General features: G+C 39.8%; 1 protein-coding gene across 1 annotated transcript; it reads right to left on the bottom strand.

Annotated features, from left to right (window-relative positions):
• Positions 1-12,128: 12,128 nt before the first annotated feature.
• Positions 12,129-16,943, bottom strand: rhcga (Rh family C glycoprotein a). Its single transcript, XM_086184716.1, has 11 exons — positions 16,644-16,943; positions 15,564-15,756; positions 15,061-15,211; positions 14,828-14,975; positions 14,564-14,730; positions 14,302-14,439; positions 13,897-14,033; positions 13,624-13,748; positions 13,099-13,172; positions 12,914-12,987; positions 12,129-12,828 (listed from the first exon to the last, which is right to left on the bottom strand). Exons 1-11 carry the CDS (start codon positions 16,867-16,869, stop codon positions 12,795-12,797), a joined length of 1,467 nt encoding a protein of 488 aa, XP_086040842.1. The 5' UTR covers positions 16,870-16,943; the 3' UTR covers positions 12,129-12,794.
• Between the last annotated feature and the right edge of the window lie 4,620 nt (positions 16,944-21,563).

Genomic DNA, 21,563 nt, shown 5'->3' with positions numbered 1-21,563 from the left:
ATCTATTATCATATGCAGTTTGTTATTATTTTCACTGGAAGAGTGACAGCGACAGTTAGCTGTCAAGCTGACAAGGTTAAAGACTTTTTGAATTTCCCATTTCGTTGCTCTGCATTGTTCGATGCAACACAGAAGATAAATAACTGTTTATATTAAGAATCATTCGGGTCCCAGTACACAACAAACCTGTTTTAAAAGTCGTAGATTTTGCTGTTAAAACTGAAGCTGCGCTATCAAATCCTGGAGTCGTACTGCATAGTTACAGCCTCCTGAGGAGGAACTCTGCTGCTTCAGACTCTCATTAAGAGAAAGGCTGAAAATGGGAATAACAGCATGGTGAAAGAGGCACGTTATATGCGTCTCCAGGGCCCTTCAGGGGGTCAAAGGTCAAGTTCACATTCTTCCAATTTCTTTGCATACAATCAGCAACAAAGAATTATTATTATTTCGTAACTTTATAAATGATTATTTCTAATTTAAGCTATTACTTTTATTGTTTTTTTTATTCTTTATTCTGATCAAAATACAAACTGAATGCACAAAGCATTTGTAATGTACGTCTGATACAGTTACCATTTTTCATCTGTCCCTCCAAATAAAGGATATCAAAGAGATTGCTGTCAATTGTTTGTCTCGAAGTAAGAGTTTAGGGGGAAAGTGGGATCTGTGAGGAAATTGTTTGTTTTTTTTCAAATATAATTTCAGTAGATGACTTCACTGATACTATTGTGACTTGGTGGGAGAGAAATCCTGGATGCTGAGTTTAAAATCTTACAGAAAATCATAGCGATGCCCATGTTTTCAAATGAAGCGCACATATGCATGATATACATCACATATACTGTATGCTGCATGTTTCTCTTATATGACTTTATCACATCTCAGCATCGATAGCTCAATATATTTTAGATTTCTTTATTTATTCCTGTTGGACAGAGCTGACCAGAGCAACTCGTGGGCTGCAGGTGTTCTGTCTCACGCCACTCAGTGTGTATTCATTCATTTATGCCGCTCAGATTTTCTACTTGTCCGCACATAGAGATGGATGTTGTCCATTGAGCTTGGAGGCGCTGGAGGTGGCGTTCCTCACCAAAGCTGATAAATTAATTTTCAGACTTTGCTGCCAAGAAAAAAAAGTTGATATCTTGTTAACATATTAACGAGTACTTAGCATGACATCCCATTAGACTGATTCTAAATAATTTAATTCTTGTATCTGTCACCTGAAAGTATTATACTGTGGAGAGTGCAGTTGAACTGTAGACCAGGTTTGTGTCTGTGGAGGGCTGCAGATGATTGTCCTGTCATTTACATCTTCCAACTCACTGAGCTTTAGCTCTTGTATTCTGCGTTTGCATAAGAATAGAATCAGGTCCTGTGAACTTCCTCAACCTATTGACCCAGCTCCCCAGACATGAATAGAGCTGCTTTGAGGCTCCCCAGCCTCTCAAACAAGCTTTAACCATGCCTTAAGTCCCAATCATGGTAATTTAATATATCTTAAGCTTCTGGCTGTTTTGCTGGAGCCCCATTACAGTTTGTTTTAGGCATTCAGTGCTCCCCACCTTATGAGCGCTACTCTGTATTTGGCAAATTTAAGGGGATGCAGTAGCACTGCAGGCCCCTTTTCAGCAGCTACGTAAGCTACGATTCCATATAATTACAAAAAGTTTTGTTGATGTATTCTTTTTATACAGAAGAAAGAAGACAAACATCAGTGGAGAATAACTGTGGCTTTCTCTCAGGTGCCAGGATTCAACGATGGCAGCACCCCCACTGCTGGAAACACCTTACAAGTCAGTTACGGTTTGGTTTGGTTTTTTTAAACAATTTTCTCTTTTGCTTCATGTGTTTTTCCTCATTCCTTCCTGCTCTACGTTGGACTGAGGCTCATTATTTAATCTTAATTTTCATCATCAGAAGCACCTAGGACCTCAGGGTGGCTGTTGGAGCAGGTGGGGTGCAGCTTCCTGCGTGCGCAGGAGCTGCAGTGACCTCTTCAGGAGAGTCAACACAGGAAAAACAAAATAGAACAAGGTTATGTCTGGAAGAGGTTATCATTCAAATGTGTGTGTTCCCATAGCAAAACTAAATCGGCTCTAAATGTGTCACACATAAAATCCAGGCTGACTGATTCATTAAAACATTCTCATGAGGTTTTTTTTTTTTCCTGAATTCAGTTAATTAATCGAAAGGCTTAAATGACATTTACAAAAAGAAGAACTGACATGATTCTTTCTTACACAGTAAATATCAGTCTTAGCTTCAACGCTAGAGAAACATCTTCCCTCCCTCACTCTTGAAAAGAGTGAATACTCTTCGGACATTTGCAGCACTGATCGTGACACAAACTGTCTGTGTTTTATTGAATATTCTGGTGCAAAGAGCAGGGCAACATGTTCAATTAAAAAAAAAAACACTGTGTTTTTTTATGACATGCTAAATTTGGCTGAGTGATTTCTGAAGGCAGCGTGATTGACATCCTCAAAAATCAACTGATAATTGAATGAGATGATGTTGGAGAACAGTGGCTCCCAAACAGGGGAACAGGAAACCTACAAGAATCAAGATGGATCATGATGTATGAAAGTAAAATTTAAATAAAACAAATCTAAAATCTGATACTCATTGTCACTGGATTATTATTCTTATTTGAATTCATTTTCTATCATCTTAATTACTCATTGGGAAGGTAATTTCAATTATAAAGGCAAAGACAGACAAAAATTGCAAATAAAATGCATTATTGCTCTATAAATGATGTCCTTCAAAGAGGTTTTTAAACACAGAACCAAACATGTAAGAGTGCACAAGAGTAGATATCTGTGCAAGTCAACGTTAACAAGAGGCTTCCTATGCAGGGTTAGATTCTCCATCACTTATGCTTCATAATGGTTGTAATCAGAGCCCAGAACATATTTCAGTGTTATTTAGTCTCTTTGACACGAGTATTTAGTCAAACCCGTCAAAGGCCAAACCTGTTCCATGTTCAATTCTGAAATATGTCAGTGTTATCGCCAGTGACTCACCACTTATATTAATTAATGTGGTGAGGATGACCGGCCGCCTCGTTGTAGCTGTGGCACCATCTGCTGGATGGAAAAGTGACTCTTCAGGTTCCCTCGTTTCCTCTGCGTCTACACGCCGTTCACACCACGACCAGGTACGTCGTCTCAGTTTGAGGTTGTGGTCATCACTGATTTAGGAGCCACAGTAGTTTCCTGCCACGCTTCAGCGATACACAGCTCAACTTTGACATCCATCCTAAAAAGTCGGTCATATATTCTGAAAATGAAAAGTCCAGTTTATATGAGTGTAATTTAATTTGATGGTTGTGCTTTTGTTCACATTTTATAAATTCAGCAATAAAAGTGTGGATGCTCTGTGTTTAATTCAGAGTTGCGTCTTGAAACCTGGTTCAATATCTGCTTTCCATCGTGTACGTGTGTTTTTGTGTGTGTGTGCGCGTGTGTGTGCGTGGGGGTGGTGTTGAATGTTTGCCCCGTCCAAATAAACTCTTGAAGGATAATGGAAGTAATACGTAAATGTCTTTCACATGCTGGTCTAAATAGTTCAATGCAGGGCATTGTTTTAGTTCACTGGGATGGCTGATGAGCCTGGAGCACAGGACACACATGGATATTTTCCCAAACACATAGTTGAGACTTGCCCTATAACAAGGACCTCATCAAAGTTTGACACACAAAAACTTCCCAGCTATGCAGATCCATAAACCCTGAGAGGAGAGATTTGTTCAGCACAACAAAAGCATGTTTGTTTCTTCTCATGTCCCAATCAAAGCCTCTAATTAACACAGTTTCTGTTCACATCAAATAGTAGCAATTATCAGTGCAAACCTTGATGAGGTGGATCCCAAGCATTCATGGCTGCACATTTAACAATAATCTCAGTCCTGGGAGCGGTTCACTGCATAACCGGAGTTAAGGGAGGCCCACTCGGCAGAATGTCCCATTCTCTTCTCTCCTGTTTTAACAACCAAGCCACGTCGCTGCTGTTTCAGCCAAACCAGAAAGAACGCTGACCAGGAGCTTTGTGCTTCAACTTGGACTCTTTTGCACTTTAAATTCTTTTGAACATGCACTGCTGAAATAATTTGATTTAAATCTAAATTCAACTTTAAAGGAGCAGCGGAAATTAGCTCACTTCTCTCGTGTCACGAAAATATAGCCAATACATTAGAGGCCCTTCAAGTTCAACTTTGTTATTTCAACTTAAATGCCAATTATGTAAGATCGTTGCGCACTAAATAAAAGCCTGATGGACGTAAAGTGCTGCCCCTGCACTCCCATCACCCCCAAGCTCACACTGAACAAGACATGAGCGTCTCAGCCTGTAAAAAACATAGACAATAATTCCATCTCACACACCAACAGTTCAGAGCCGCACACCTGTGGACCTCCTGCAGACCCAGAACCTTCCTGCTGTGAGACGACCCACTACATCTCTGCCCTCCCTGCTGCACTGATCAGCAAAGAAATATTTATTTTCAATCTGTTTGTTTAAGTAAAATTTCTTACCAAATCTGGCAGGAGCAGACAAAATACAAAATTCATCAAATGTCTGGTAATAACGTCGCCTTCTTGAAATAATCGCCTAAATCATTTTTTTAAGTATTCAGAAAACACAAAAAAACTGGAGAGAAAACATCCTAAGGAGTTGATTGAGGCAAAAAAAATATATATTTTTGCCAAATTGACTTGGGCAATTATCTTAAGAAAGTGATGGTATTAAAGTTAACACAATAATACCTGTGCAAATATACACACAAGTGGTAAAGCATGACCACCTTTAATGTTTTTTGTTTTTCTTGAAACAATAAAAAAAATCAGACACATGCACACAAACACAGAGTACAAAGACACACAGTGTTCATAAAAACAGGATGCCTGTGTCTCCGCTGCTGCAAGGGAAAGGCTGAATGTCAACGGGAGAACTCACAACCACAGGGCCACGGTGTGTGTCTGTAGCCAGGCAGGCCAATGTGTGCACATCAGGTTTTGTGAGGCTCTGACAAGATGTGACAGCACAGCTCGCACTCAAAGATACCCGAATTTGGTCCATTTTTCTGCCTTTTCCATTTACAATGCTTCAGTGGAGATTTCTTTATTTCATAATGGACAATGGTCCCTTTCTTTCTCATTCCCTACACCCACACACACACACACACACACACACACACACACACACACACACACACACACACACACACACACACACACACACAACACACACACACACACACACACACACACAAACACACACAAATGCACGTGCGCGCGCGCACACACATTAACACACACAAAGCCTCGCTGGCAAACGCACGCACACTTGCTTGCTGTCATGCTCATTTTGATGGTAATTAATGACATCACTACTGCGTGCGGGTGCATGGTGGTGTGTGTGAGGTTGGGGGTGCGTTGTTTGTTGAGCAAACCGTGGGAACAGGGAGCTCTCCAGGGTGGCGAGTCAGGGCCTCCAACAATACATATGCTGTTGCTTTTCACCCAAACACCCTCCCCTCCCAAGAGAATCACTCCTCTCCCCCTCATCCCCTCCCATTCCTCATGTCTTTCTTCTTGTCCTGGCATGGAGTGTGAGGTTACTGCCACCTCGCTGTCACTGTGTCTCATCAGTGTTAAACTGAAGCTTTCTGGTGGAAATATGTCACCTGCAGTAAAATGACCACAAGCTCTTGGTGCAGAGATACCTTCAGTCACTCTACTCCCTCCGTCCACTCATACTACTGCATTCCAGCTGTAGTGTATCACTTTTCCGAGATTCTTTTTCTATTTACAAAAGTAATTTTTGGCGCCTTTTTTCTCATAAAAGGTGTTTTTGTGAAGCTTAACTGTGAATCTCAGGACCAGCAGGATAAATCCGGGTTGGGAGAGTGAAGAGGCAGCGCTTGTCCCTCCCTCATTAACACCACCGAGGTCTCGCGTGCAACACCCCAAACCCCAGGTGCTCTATTGGCTTCGATAGAATATGAATATAATTTGTAAACTCTACGATTTAAATCGAAATTAAAAGGTAATGACATATGTGAAATTTTCAGAGGAGGGTGCACTAATGCATGTGTTCTTGTGCTGTACATCTATGCTGTCTCTTTTCCACAATTCTTGTCATTATTTCCCATTATGTACATCGTTATTGCTCTTTCGATAAAACCCAGACACTTATTATTCCAACCCCCCCCAAAAAATACAAAAACATACAAAAACCTCCTGTCCTCAAAGAATAGTATGAACCTTATGCTACTTTAATCTGAGTGGCGATTGCTTTTTCATTGTATCTATTTATTAGAGAATGAGTGTTGCCAAAACAGAACATCTGAACAAAACCTTTGCAGAAATCTTGTTCCAGTCTAGACAGTTTCTTACTGCAGGCCTTTTGTTTCTTGTACATTTTTCCATCTTTAGTTCTGCTTTAATCATTTTGTGTTGAGTAATCTATTCATCTATTATACTTTTTTTTTTGGTATGTTTTCATTTTTTAATTCCTGCTCTCCAGACAGGGGGTCTGTGCGTGAATGTGTTTGTATGTTAATGTGTTGGCCATGTGCGTATATGAAGACCAGACCTGTGTGATATTTACAGCAACCGTGTTACCCCATTGATTTGCTTCTTTTCCCTCCCCTCTTTCGTAACACTTATATTTTCCACGCACATTGAGTACATAAATGAGTATAAATGGAACTGGATCATTTCCTCTTTTAAAAATGAATAATAAATCTAATGAACATATACTGTCAGGCAGGGTTTCATTGCTAGTTTGAACTGTAAGTTAATTCCCTCATGACTGTCATTCATTTGACAGAATGTCCAGGTAATCTTTGTTTTCCTCCGGCTGCATTTTTAGAGCTTTGAATTACAGATTTTATTTGTAGGTTTATAATATATAAAACAATTATAAAAGTTACAACATTTTTTTATGTGAGAGAAGGAGTTACAAAAATATACTGATGTTTATGATTTTGGTCCAATATTATTCTTTGTGTGTGTGTGTGTGTGTGTGTGTGTGTGTGTGTGTGTGTGTGTGTGTGTGTGTGTGTGTGTGTGTGCGCAATGCATATTTTCACATGTTCAAAATCTTGTAGTGCAGGGATTTTTCTCTGCTTTTTTCTCTTGATTCACATTAAATTAATTGATGCCAAATTTATGAGTAACTGAATCTGGTTGAGAGAATGAGGTGTACATTAGCCAAAAGTGTTCACAAGTTTAGTCACAATTTTCATACCTTGATACACATATCACTCTCCACAGTACTTGTAAAATCCCAAGCTGGCCATAGCAACGCATCCAACCTGAGGACACACCTTGTCAAAATGTATCTACACCTGCAGGCAGCCCTGCTGAGGTTGAATCCTTCAGGACAACAGTGGCTTTAACAACTTTTCTGACATATTCAGGTAATTAATTCGCAAAAGTTCCGTAAATTGTTGTTGAAGAAAACTAGGCTCTTTCAGAGCTTAGGACGCGATGATGCAAATTCTGACCCGAGTGCTGGTGCAGCATCCATCACACAGTTAATGTTCATATTGGTGTTAACGCTGCGATACTATATACACGCAATATACATATTGCTGGCAACAAGTTAAAATAAAATAATCAAAAATGGTTATTCCAATTCATATTCCAATAATCAAACACTATCTCTTATCCACTAATTAGGGACCAGGGGCAGGTGGGGCTCCTAATGATCTAAACCATTCAGTTTGGATTGCATATGTTTAAAGCAGCTCTGATTTCTGCTTCTTTCAGACCAGGCAGGGAACTACTGGCCTTTGTGCCCATATCAAAGCACTCCCCTGCTATGAATAGTGATTTTTCTGGTGCTCTTTCTCACTAGTGCTTACAGAGTATTTCCCCCCTGAGACTTTCCCTTTTGACCCCACCAAATGGACCCTTGTCAACTGAATAAAAAGTAGGTATTGGCCTTTAGTGGTGGCCAACGGACCTTTGATGAGTAACTACAATGACAGAAAGGACCCTACAGAGACACGGCGGAGCTCAGCGCTCAGTGGGATGTCTTGTGATATGACATCAGCGTTACAAGCTTCGAACAGAGAGGAGCTTGCTTTAGATAACAAGGTTATCTCTCCTTCTCTCTATCTCTCTCTCCTCCTCCCTCTCTCTCTTTCTGACACACACACACACGCTCACACATTCAATATTTTATTATTAAGTCAGTATAACAGCACGTGGTCTTTTTCATCATATTTTCTTCTACACAGATTTGTTCTTAAATTCTGCAGGACTTTCCAGCCCTCAATTTAGTCTTACAGACAAGAAGAGCAGCCTGAGGGTTATTTGTAACTTCCTGCTACTGACATCTACTGTGCACCTCTTTTGGAGTTACAAATAACGATTAGGCGTCGCTTCCAGCCTGTTGACTGCACTGGGGGATAAAAAGAAAAAGTCCTGTAATGTTTAGAAATAAATTTGTGCTTCTGAACATTTCATGAATGAGCAACAATAGATATCTACAACTTTGTTTGTTTCTTCTCGCGACTCAAGTATCATCAGGAAAAGGCCTCCTTATTAGCGGGGAGGACCTCAGGTTGTCTGAGGTCACAATCTGTGAAGTTGTGAACTTCCACAAGGAAGCTGGTGAGTTTTATCAAAACCGCTGCATCTCCATCAGAGGCTGCTCCAGTGAGAACATGTAGCCTGTTCCGTCCACCCATGAGCCCAGATGGACTGTGCAGCCTGCTCAAATCAGCTCACAAAGGTGATATAATTGCAGAGGAAGGATGGGACGAGGCCACTGCCTTTGGAGTTCTTCAGTCTCCTCCTTTTCCCATTGCACCTATTCTCTCCAACTCTATACTCACTGATTATACTCCCCTCCCTCATTGTTCCATTATCCCCCTCCAACAACAGGCCAATTTGTCCCTCCATCTTGGCTCCCGCCTTCCCCCCCTGCTGCGTTATTTAGCCGTTCTTCTGCACTTCAATGCCAGGTACTGGTTAAAGAACTTCCACGGCCTCTTCACTATTCCTCAAAATCCCTCCTCCCCTTCCCAGCAACCTTTAATCTGATTACAGGCCTTCTGCAGCTTTTCAGAGGAGGCCAGTCCCAGGAGGACAATAGCAGACCAAGTGGTTTCACAAACACTCTCCCCAGGGTCATATGATTCACAAGAGGAGCCACATCCACTCTCCTCCAGCATCATGTCCTGACCCAGCCTGTCTGCTGAATCATTTGAGACACATCTCTCTTACAGTGATGAACACTTTCATCATTATAGAATCAAGAAGACTGCTTTAAACCAATTTTAAATAAGAAATATGGGGTTGGATTCATAATCTCTTAGTTTTTTTTCCCCCCCTTTCGTTATAGTTTATATTTATGAGGGAGAAAAGTTGTAATTATCAGTGTGAAAGATGCTGAACAAATGAAGTTAAAGTCAATTCCAAGTCACATTACTGGTAGGTGTATGGATCATTATATCTCCACTTTGGCTATTTTACGCCAGGCTGGAAAAGTTATTGGAAAAATTCGTATGTACATATGATTGTATGAGTGTAGGTGTCGAACTCTCAGAGCTGTCACGTCTAGGTTCACTCTTTGTGCTCATGTTCAATTATGAAGGCTTCGTTGGGGTTCTCTTGTTCTCCATGGTATCCCACTCAGGTCTACACCTGCAGCATGTATAATTTGATCTCATCACTAGACTGCAATTTTCACTTCACACCCTAATGCCCACAAGTGGTTATCAGATCAGAACTCCTTATATAAAGTGTAAAGGTGCAATAGGACACTTCAAGATTAGGTCAGATTGAATGTAATATATAAAAGGCACATATATTATCAAAGTCAAGCTCTAAGTTCAAGCGTGACCTCTGTAAATGTTGTAATAAATAACCCAGAGTCTGAAATGTCTGACCCCACCAGTGTTTTAACCTGACAGTTAACCTGTTTGACCCCAGTAGGCCCATTAGAGGCCTCTCCACCCAATAAAGCTGCCGCCACCATGCAGCCACCCGGACGAGGGCAGCTCCAAGCAGATGTCCACTCAGTGTATTAAAGGTTCATTAAGTCACTGTGATTGGTCAGGAGATCACTCTATTAACCAGCCTGTCCAGACTTCATTACCATCAGAATAATGGGAGCCGGGAGAGGCCTCGAGGCAACAAGCAGGTCCACAAGGAGGCAGACGCCCTCTGGTCCCACTCTGACCCTCTTTGACTCTCCTCAGAGGTAAAGATGTTTCTGCACTTGTTGTGGTGACAAGTACAGCAATAAAATATGATGCCACAGGTGAGTCCCTCAAGACACATGACAGTCCTGGTGAGAATGACCCCAGTGACGTCCCCTTAGTCTGTGGTGACGAAAGAGGTCAAGTTTCATTCAGAAAATGGGATTATTTGAAACTGACACAAAAATCACCCCAGTGCAGCAGTTTAGCTCTTGTAATCCCAAAGGTCACAAACAGAGCACGGCCTCGATCAAGTATCGAAGCAGTGGAAGCAGTGGAAGCAGTCAAAGAGCGACCCGCGCTGTGAGCTTCATTAGTTTATGCAATCCATATTAGCAACAGTGACCCGGGAGACTATGAGCAACATACACAGCTTCATTACGATTATAGTGTGTGTGTATAAAAACAAACCAACATCTGCGCTTTCCAGAAGGCAGTTTGGACCCCTGTTAGTCTGATAATTAACATTATATTAAAATCAAATAGAAACTCCACCCGCTTGGATCACATGGAACAGAAAGAGCAGGGGCTCAGGCCCAGAACCTTTTTGCTGCAAGACAACAGTGCTAACCACTGCACCACTGTGCCACCATATCATGTTCATATCAAATCAATATTATAAAAGAAAATACATGGTTGTATTTTTCTCTACGATCAGTTAGGGGAACACAGATGTTTGGAAGACTGGGCTCGTATTATTAGCCACCCAAACGTTTGCACCGCATACATGAGTGTGATAGGAAAGCAGATCGAAACTGCCAGATGACCAAAGCTGCAGTGGTTCGGAACCAAATGGGTCTCTTAGCATCATCATGCACAGTGCGGTTAATGAAAGAGGTGCAGGAAGGACATGCGCAAACAATCAGGATGTTTGGAGACAGGTGGTGATGTCATCAAACTGCTCCAGTGCTCACAGGAATGACCTGAGCTGAAGGATTCGTACATTTAGTTGTCAGGTGTTTTACCACATTGTACTTAAACCTGAAGTCTTTTAAACCAATTCAGCATCTGTTTATCACAGCTCAATTACTTTTTAGCTAAATATGGAGTGTTTCATTGCAACACACTGTCGAGGGCTTGTCAAGTGTGTGTGCATCGTCAGCCATTATTCAGTTTTGGGGCCCTCTACTGGGTGCAACATTGATTGTCACTTAAAGCACCACATTGATGGTATGAGAGGTTTCTTGCTCTGTTGCCGGTGACTTTGTTTAAATTGATCATGAAAAAGAAGATTATCTACTTTTAGCTGACTGTCGTCATCAGTATTTTACCTCTTAGTAGCAACTTTTGCTTTCTTCCACCACGACGCTCTAAACATCAGAGAGTTGAGCACCTCTATGATCTTTCAAGCTTCTCATGCACAGGTGTTTAATCATATTAATCATATCGCATGTCGCATAATTATCCGCTCATATGTTTGAATTAAGTCTGAATTTCGCAAACTTAATGCTGACTTTTTAAAGTGTGAAATTTTGCTATTACACAGAAAATTATTCACAATTATTGGGCCTTCGTTTCCTCACACCTGAACGATGGTAAAAAAGACTGTAACTCTTCTCACGTCACGCCAGTTTTTGTCTTCTACACCCACTTTCCATTTTCCTTTAGAGACCATTTTAAATACATATATATATATATATATGTGTGTGTGTGTGTGTGTGTGTGTGTGTGTGTGTGTGTGTGTGTGTGTATACTGTATATATATATATATATATATATATATATATATATATATATATATAGTTATTTATTTATTTAGACATATAATCATATTATAATATTCCTGTTTAGATGCAGTTGTATATGTTTTGTGAATGTGTACATTAGAAACCATAATAATACAACCAGCCATTAGTCATATGCAGTCACATATTACTGGGGTTAACATTCAACACAGGCAACCCAATCACTGGAAACAGTTTTATATTTATTACACTCACTCCAAACTTCTATCTTTAGAATAAGCACTCATACAGTATGTACATATAGCTTTCAAAGACCTGTATGTAAGTTCAAAGAAATAGCCACATTAGAGATACAACTTTGCAACTCTAATATATTTGATTACTAAATGCATCATTAAATATACAATATTTAAACACAAATGACATCAATCTAACATATGACACAATTCTTTGAGATCTCTATGGTCATTAAAGCTAAAAGATGTGCTACTAGTGATGGTAATTTTACATTTTAAAACCTTAAAGCTTTTTTTCTGTACATTATAATCTTTTTAAAATTAACACAGTGTTTATGAATTCTTAACAGGTTTCAGTATCTAACAGTGAGTGTCCTCAAATTACATGAACATGCCTCTGAAGTAAAGTAAATAAAGTTAGTTTAAATGACATTTCTCCAGCTGTGATTCAAAATTATTTATCCTTTCATGAGATATGTAATCATTTTGTGCAGTCCTCTCATAACTTCATGTTCTCAAATATTTACAGTGGAGTCAGACAAGTGTTTCAAAAACAGGTCAAAAACAGTTCTCCGCTCTGGTAGTGTTTAGGGCTCTTCCATCATCATTGCTTCACAGCTGTATCAAGTTCAAGGCAGAATCAGGGTGGCTTTAACTTTGCTCCACAGAAAAGTTTGACTCAGATCTGTCAAAAAGAAAAATTCATATGAAATTAGAATGAGAACGGAAGAGAAGATGGGAGGTAAATGGAAAACGGTGAGTGATCGTACATGTCTTGGTGCTTGTGGATCATGTGGTTGTTGTACTCCAAAACAGGAGGGATGATCTCCTCATCCTCAGGAACCTGAGATGGACAATCAAATTATGAGCTGGAGCCCGAGTCTTTCCAGAACGGAAGGTTTCCACTCAATCTAAAGAGCAACAACACCATCTAGTGGTAGAAAAGCATGCTTACCTCCCAGTACACCTCGTCATCAAAGCAGTTGTCATCAGCAGGGTCGCCCCAGATGGGGATCCTCAAAATGAGACCTGGCAACACAAGAAGTAAACGTTACTTCTCTCCTCATTATAATCTAATTTCTCAGCCACAATGCCGTTGTTTCCTCATTAAAAACAATTTTACATTGAAAAGATTCCCCATTTTCAGTAACAATGATTATGAATGGCTCTTTTTTTGAATGGCTGATTTTTACATCATAAAGATTGTTATACATTTTTTAATTTTATTTCATCTTCGCCGGGTTTATCAGGGGGGTTAAATGAGATTAAGATCTCTTTCCATTTGATAATGCACAATCTGCAGCAGAGTCAATGGTCAAATATTTACTAGAATGTGGACTAAAGTCTTACATGGGAGAAGAACTGTGAGAGCAGTATAATTCAGAAATGAGTTACATTCTTATCATATCCATGGATTCAATTGTACTAATTCCTTTAATCTGCATCTCATATTAGTAAGCAACACATTGTCCAAACTGACCAACAATCGCTCCTCCAACAAGTCCGAATGCGATGGCCACGCATGTGCCTGCAGCCTGGAAGCCTCCCTGGGTTCCCGGTGATCTGTTGGCAAACTTTCCTTCAAAGTCGAAAGTGTTGATCAACCTAAGGAGGAAGAAAAAAAAAAAAAGGTCACTCAGCCAGAGTTTCATGACAAACCTGCACTGTTGCTTCTAACTTCAAAACGAATCATTTCAATCATTTATGAGCTTGACCAAACTGATTTGACCAAATTCCTGTTTCATCCACCCACCCTTCTTTGCTGTAGACAGATTCGGAGGCAGCGGCAGCAACAATGGCCCCTGTAAAACCACCAAGCATTCCTGGTAGTGCATGAAGATTGTGAACTCCACAAGTGTCCTGGAGTTTCAAGTACTTCTCCAGGAAGGGCTACAAATGAGAGATAAAAAGAAAACGTGCATTCAGTGTAATGTTACTTCCCATAGCCGTGATTTCCCTGATGCACACACACCCCATTTAAAAGTTAGAATCTGGCAATATTCCCTTTTTTCCTGCTTGTGGCTAAGTAGCGCTTTTTTTCTTTCTTTTTTTTACATGAATTTATCCAACGTGTTGACCAAACACACCAATATGACACCAGCAGTTTTGTGAGGTTCATATTCTCTCATATGACATGTCAGAGTGAAACTTGGCTCACCGTCACAAACAGGTAACCAAAGGTGGAGATGATGCCTGAGAGGAAACCAACGATGAGTGAACCATAAGGGGTGATCATGAACTCTGCCGCTGTTCCCATGGCAACACCACCGGCCAGGGTGGCATTCTGGATATGTACCTGTAGGGTGAAATAGAGTATTGTTGTGGAAAATGGAGAAACATATAAATGTCACATGATGGGAGATAAGCTTGACTGCCTTGACCTCACATGACCTCATTGGATATAAAGGACAAAGCATTACCATGTCCAGTTTTCCTCCCTTCTGAGACATGCTGGATATAGCCACGGTGGTGAGAACAGAGGAAGCGAGGGCGAGGTAAGTGTTGATGGCGGCTCTATGCTGACCGTCCCCGTGGTCAGTGATGGCTGAGTTGAAACTGGGCCAGAACATCCAGAGGAACAGTGTTCCTGCGAGGGGAGAGAACAATCAAGCAGGTTTGACAACAAGCCATCTACATCACCAACAGAATACACTTGAGAATAATAAGAGTGGGCGGTCACTCACCGATCATTGCGAACACATCTGAGTGGTAGACAGAGCCGTTTAGGCGCTTGCTTTGGTTTAAGTTTGGTCGGTAAAGAACCCAGGAGATGGCCAAACCATAGTAGCCTCCGAAGGCGTGAATGACCATGGAACCACCAGCGTCTCGGCACTGTGGATGTATTAGGACTGTTAATCACGGGTACACATATCAGCAACGTAAAAGTTTGAATTCCAAGACATCAAGGTTTTCTCACATGAAGGAGGCTGAGGATGATGAATTCCTCCACAGCAAACAGCGTGACACCAAATAAGGTGACGACCAGCAGTTGAACGGGGCTCACTTTTCCCAGGAGGGCACCGTAGGCAATCAGAGATCCAGCACAGCAGAAGTCTGCGTTGATCAGGCTGCAGAGGAAATTTACAAGTAAAAGGAATTTATACTATTGGACTTTAACTTTTTACTGGCAACACTGGAGGTCATTTGAATTGACAAACTGGATGGTATACATTCTACATTGAAGAATTGTACTTTGTACACAGCTTTGCTATGAGTGGAATGAGCTTTTGCCTCAAGCGCCATCACAAAGCCATTTTTTTTCCAAAAACAGCTGTAACGACTTAAAAAGCTCCACTTTCTTTCTCTCTTTCTGAAGACAAAAGTAAGAATATTTCCCTCCTGGGTCACCAAACATCTTTTTACTTCACATTTACAACACGCCAAGAGCTGTCTGTCAGGGCCTGCTGTGAGGAGCCTCACCTTTCTACTCCAATATAAATTTTTCCAGTTGTGTGGTCAAGGGAGTGGAACCAGCCCTGCATGAGAAGAGCCCACTGCAGACCAAAGGAGGCAATCAGGAAGTTGAAACCGACACCCCCGAAGCTGTAGCGTTTGAGGAAGGTCATGAGGAAGCCAAAACCAACAAAGATCATGACGTGGACGTCCTGGAAGCCTATAAATAAATGTTTTCATGTTGAGCACAGCAGTTCTTCTATCACATAACATATGCAATCTGGATATATTTCCAAAACAACTAGAATGATGCAGATTATTTTCATAAAGTTGATCATATTTCCTGATCATTTAATTTTAAAAAGTCTATTTTGCAAAGCAATCCTTGACCCATGCTGCTTCAACCCTTAACCAGGATTCAAAGTAGTTTTTTTAATCCTGCTGGCAGACAAATTAACAAAGTGTTGCACCGAGAATAACAGACTGAAACAAATCAGGCATCAGTGAAAATCTTGAATTTCATCGTCTATTCATATCAAGGATTTTCAGGCATTTCAGTTGCAGATTTGTGGTCTCTGAATGAATAATATTTAAATAATAAACTAAGGAATGAAATAATTTAATTTATGTTAGCACATTAAGATTTGATCAAACTGCTTATTGATTTTATTGCTGAATTGCTGCCAAACTGTATGACAGTGAAAAAAAGAGCAGTGATCAAAAATGCCTTTTCTTGTCTTGAGTAGTGCTAATATTTGATGGTTTGTGAAGAATAGATAATGAAAACAATCTCAGTATTTAATATGGTTTGGATTTTTTGCAACCCATGACATCTGAACATAGCGGTCAAAGTTGAAAGAGTTATATTTGACAAATATAAATATAAATATATATATATATATATAAAAATATAAATGCATGTATTTTTTAAATTCTTACTTTTCTTACTTTTTTCACATCCAATTAGCATAAACGGAGGTTTTGAGTAAGACAGTACAAATAAGTGCTGAGCCATAATTAACCGCACTTTACCAATGTGTCCTACAGCACAAGAAAATTACTATAATAATAATAATTCATTTATAGAATACAAATTATAATACTTACTGGGATATCTGAAGTAGAAGTCATTTTCGATGTCGCTGGTGATGTTGTGAGACTTTTTGTGCTCTGCCCAATGTGCATCAGACTCCTCATCATAGCGGATGAAAACTCCAAACAGGATGATCATGGCAATCTGCCAGACAAAGCAGACAGCTGGCAGACTAACGCGCACATTAGTATTCTTTCCCCGGCTGATAGAATTACAGAGGGTATCACAGCAGTTCCCCATGGTGACGACTCTTCGCTGATGATGCTCTGATTACCTCCAGTCAAACTGTCCTCTGCCCTGCCTCAAAAGTTGCATCAAAGCAGGTATATATTGAGTTTTTGAGGGGTGTGACCCTCTTCTTCTTGAACATAGAGGTGGACACACCTGTCAGACACAAACCACTCCTTATGTTCATTCTGCAGTTACAGAGAACATTCTTCTTCCAGCAAATAACACTGACACAATCAAACAAATCTTGAATCTTTATCTGCAGAAAACGATGTGTCATTGCTTTGGAGACTGAAGTCAGGACTTAAATGCAATTATGAAACAAGTTCTGCTTGTCCACTTAATTCTGTTTTTCAGTGTCTTTTGAGTCAGCTTTGTGCTTTGTGACAGAAAAAAATGTGTTTATTGTCTTTATCTGGTATAGCAGCATAGACTTTCAGTCTTTCACTCAAATGTCCTTTTACTGTGTATTTTTCTCTCCCAACATTCACAGACTAGTTCATAATGCTGCACCTCATGTTCAGAATTCTAATTTCTTCTGCAAAGCTTTGTTGTCAAGTGGAAAAAATAAGTTTCCAATGCAATTACATAACTTCTTTACTGTCTCCCTCCCTTGATGCAGCACTGCAGCCAAGTACTAAAATAGAAAATAAAATACAAAGATAGATTTTAAATCGATGTATTCTGATCAAGAATGTTTTTTTTAGGGAAGAATTTACATTTTGAATCACTTTTATATCCACAAAGATAAATTCTTCCACTTATATATATCTGCACACCAGTAACCAATACTAGATTTTCAGGCGTAAAATATTAAGATATCAGAGAATTGGCCACTATCTTTAAATACGAAGAAAAGGGCATAAAGATTTGCAGCAGAACGCGTTGAAAGTATCAATAGTCATAGTACTAACAGTGCAGAATGCACCCGCTCACCTGTCTGTCCATCAGTTTCCTCTCTTTATCTCTCTCTTTATCGCTGTCCCTCTCTTTCCTTCTCTATATTTGTCTCTCTCCATTATCTGTCTCCATTGAGCCTGGATCTGCTCGACGCTCCTGCCTGTTAAAAGGAAGGTTTTTCGTCGCCGCTGTTGCAGGATGTGTTTGTTGATGGAGAATTGTTGGGTGCGAATTTATTGAAGGAGTGTGGTACCGGACCTGCTCTACCTGTAAAGTGTCATGAGATAACTTTGGTAGGGATTTGGTGCTATACAAATAAAACTGACTTGACTTGTGTAATACTTTTATTTAGACTGTTATATTAGTAGTATAACTTTAACTCATCTTTTGACATCTTTTACACCACATATGTTATATAACAAACTGATCATATGTTTGTGTATGTATTACTGATCCAAGCCGGTCAGGCTCTAATTTCTTTACACATACATACACTGTTGAAGCAACAGAGATGATAGGAATCATGCAATATATAAGAAAATTGATGCTACTTGACAAAAGAAGAACACAGGAGCAGAGATGAGCAAGTCACGGCTACTTATTAGCTTATTAGGGGATTCGCTGTGGGAGAGGGAGGAGGTTGTGGAATGAATAGTGAGAACTGGTGTTCTTCTTCGTGAGAATGGTGTGAATGCACAGGTTAAAAAAAGCATTTTAAAAAAGGATTATATATGTGTATATATATTTATATATATATTAATCCCAGCGTCCCAGCAGGCGCGTCTCAGCAGATTGTCTGGGCCTGTAAGTGAGGATTAAAGTTTTTGACACAGGTGCTGCAGCTGCAGGCATATTTGGAGTACTTCCCCAAGGGTCACTCAAAGTATGCATGATATATGCACAGGTCACCAGGTCATTACTTGTGTGATGTTGTGGCTTTATTTCACAACCTGAAATGTTTGTATCAGCTGCTGAGTGGAAAGTACAGGTTTGCAAAATAGTTTTTAGAGTAAATCACAATATTTTGTGGCATTAGTAGAAGCAGTAACATTAAAAATGGGGCCACAAGTCACATCATCATATCATGAGCGCTGTGCGAAACAAAATTACAACAAAAATGATGCGAAAAAAACCAACAACAACAATTAATCCTGGTCATTATTAAAAACTGCAAAATACCTTCTAAATTGGCTAAAAAAAAAAAGAATAATTTGATGAAACGAAATTATTACATACATACGTATATACATATATAAAATTTTATCATGGGGAGGATTTTAATAAGATGTCATAGGTGGCTTGACTTAGTACTTGGTAGAAATCTCTCATTTTATTTAATCCACCACTGCCAAATGAGTTCAGAAGCAAAGTTAAAGTTTTGGAAAACGTACCAAATAAATACGACGCATGAATGGGCTGCCACAGTCACAGTGGTAATTATTGTTCTTTGGATATTCTAATCACATGCCCAATGATATTTGTCTCCTCCAGGGAAACTTGTACAATGCTTTCTGGTTATGTTCTAGATAACTATCTAACAAGAGATTCCAGTTTTAGGATACATCATATGTCAGGGCCCCACTGCAGGGAACATTCCAGATCATATCTGCTTCCTTATTCAATACAGTCAAGCTGTCCAACTAATTACATAACACATTACTGATGCGATTCTCCACACTGATCATGTAAGAGTCTGATATTGAGGCTTGCTCGAGTGCACTACGTAATTGAACTGTACTTTGTTGAAAAGATGTTGCATGTTGATTCAGTTTAAGTTTAAATTAAGATCCCATTTTTAAGGAGATGAATGAGTTACTTCAATCCAAAGTTAAAAAGTTTCGTTTTCATTTCAAAAACGATCCTTTTTGATGTTGAATGGCATTATGCTGTGTTGTCATCAAAAACACACTGATGGCAGAAAAAAAACAACATGTAAAAGATTTGTGAAAAATCGTAGTCGCCTACGCTTCACTGTTTGGTCTTCCTCAAGGTCCCTCCTTAAACTTGCTCATTTTTCTGGCTTCAAAAACACATCAGCTTTAAGATACAGATCATATACGCCACTGCTTACCGCAAGGTATCAATCTTATTGTTGTTTTTTTTTAATTCGTGGCTCTATGATTTCTGTTGTTCTACAATGGAAGAGTCTCAGAGAAATGATTCTACTGGGAATTTTAGTTTGCGCATTTAACATCAGCAGAGGCACATAAGTGAAAGGTTCAACAGCTTTATTAGGAATCAGCTTTGCCTCCAGGATAAAGGCATTAATAAACCAACCTCTGATGCACCAACCTGACAGGCAGACAGCAGGGTGGCACAGATGGAGGAAGATTGTTGTTAGATTACAAAGCTGGAGGCCCGATGAAATACCCCTGAGCACAAAAGACATGCTGCTCTTGGGAATATTTCAACAAACAGACTTAGCGATTTATGCTGCTGAGAAGGGAATAATAAGGTTGTTTTCTAAATTTAAAATAGACTTAGACAAGTAAAACCAAGATAATTGCAAGAATAGGAAACTGCACTGGTATGACTGTTAGGTTAATCGATGTGGAAATGATACAGTCCCATCTTGAATGTTTCAGACCTTGAGTGGTTGCACATGTGACATCGGGACTGTACGGAGGTTTCAGATGTTATCTAATGTCCACATTCCTGTAATGTTCTCTGTCACATGGTTTGGTATGCCTTGCCTTCGCTGCAGGGAGCTGTGGAACGATGCCTTGGGAGATATAGTGAGCTCCTGTCAATCAGAGTGAAAATGAGACACAGATCAGTGAAAATGAGTTATTCAAACAACAAAGGTTTTAAGGTATGTTTCTTTTGCTCTGCTTCAGCATTGTTTTTAAAAAAAATATTGTAGCCATGGCATCCTGTAAGGCCAGAGACAAGCATTAGTGTGGAAGGTTTATGGCTGTCGGTGAAAACTGACCTCCATTATTGTATCTACAGATTGTCTGCAATGTCATTTTGTCACAAACATTCATATGAGGAAGCGACTGAGCCCTCTTGTCAGTGTGTGCTTCACAAAAATATGAAAATTTCCCCTCATTCTCCAAAAGACATCAGACAATTCATTTAGGATCTCATATTCATGTCACTCTAAGTCCACGTTGTACTGTGATTGGTCATGTTTGAAACACGAGCCCGGAAGAAGCTGCGAACCCAACCGCGTCTTATGAAACAATTGCGTTGTTTTTGATAGCCCTTATGGTTTTACAGTCAAAATGTCAGTCAAGGGTATTTGCTAAGTGCAACTTGAGGAGTGACTAACCACAGAAGCATTTCCAAGAACTTAGAAGGCACAGAAGAGTGCATACAGCCAGATGCCAGAGCGATATGAAAGCGTCAGGCAGTCGACAGAAAACTACTGCAGACTCTAACAGCGATTTGACGCTCTGATAACCGGCACCTTCCGAGTTACAATCTGAAGAGAAGACACAGGTTTCATTTTGTCACACAGCATCTTCATCCCTCACATGGTCCATCATGTGACTCCAAGCACGTGCAGATCGGTGTGACACCTCCGGACCGATTTAATCGAATTTTGCTTGCTTCCAATTATAATACTGACATAAGCAGTAATACAATTATCAGACTTACTATTAAATATGATTATGAGTTTTTGTTACTGATACATGATTCTGTTTTTATTCATTTGTGAATTATTTGTTGTTTGTGTAATTCAGAGAAAACCAAACTATTAAAAAGATATTTTGTCCAAAAAGTTTAGATTGCCTTTCTACTCGTCATAAACTGTCTCGACCCCGCAGACATTTTTACACCCCCCCATGACTCCAAAAGAA

Source organism: Aulostomus chinensis, chromosome 2, assembly GCF_037954235.1.
Source record: "Aulostomus chinensis isolate RoL2024-O1b breed Wild chromosome 2, RoL_Achi_v1.0, whole genome shotgun sequence".
In the NCBI taxonomy this organism is placed as follows: Eukaryota; Metazoa; Chordata; class Actinopteri; order Syngnathiformes; family Aulostomidae; genus Aulostomus; species Aulostomus chinensis.
This window is presented reverse-complemented; position numbering and strand designations above follow the sequence as displayed.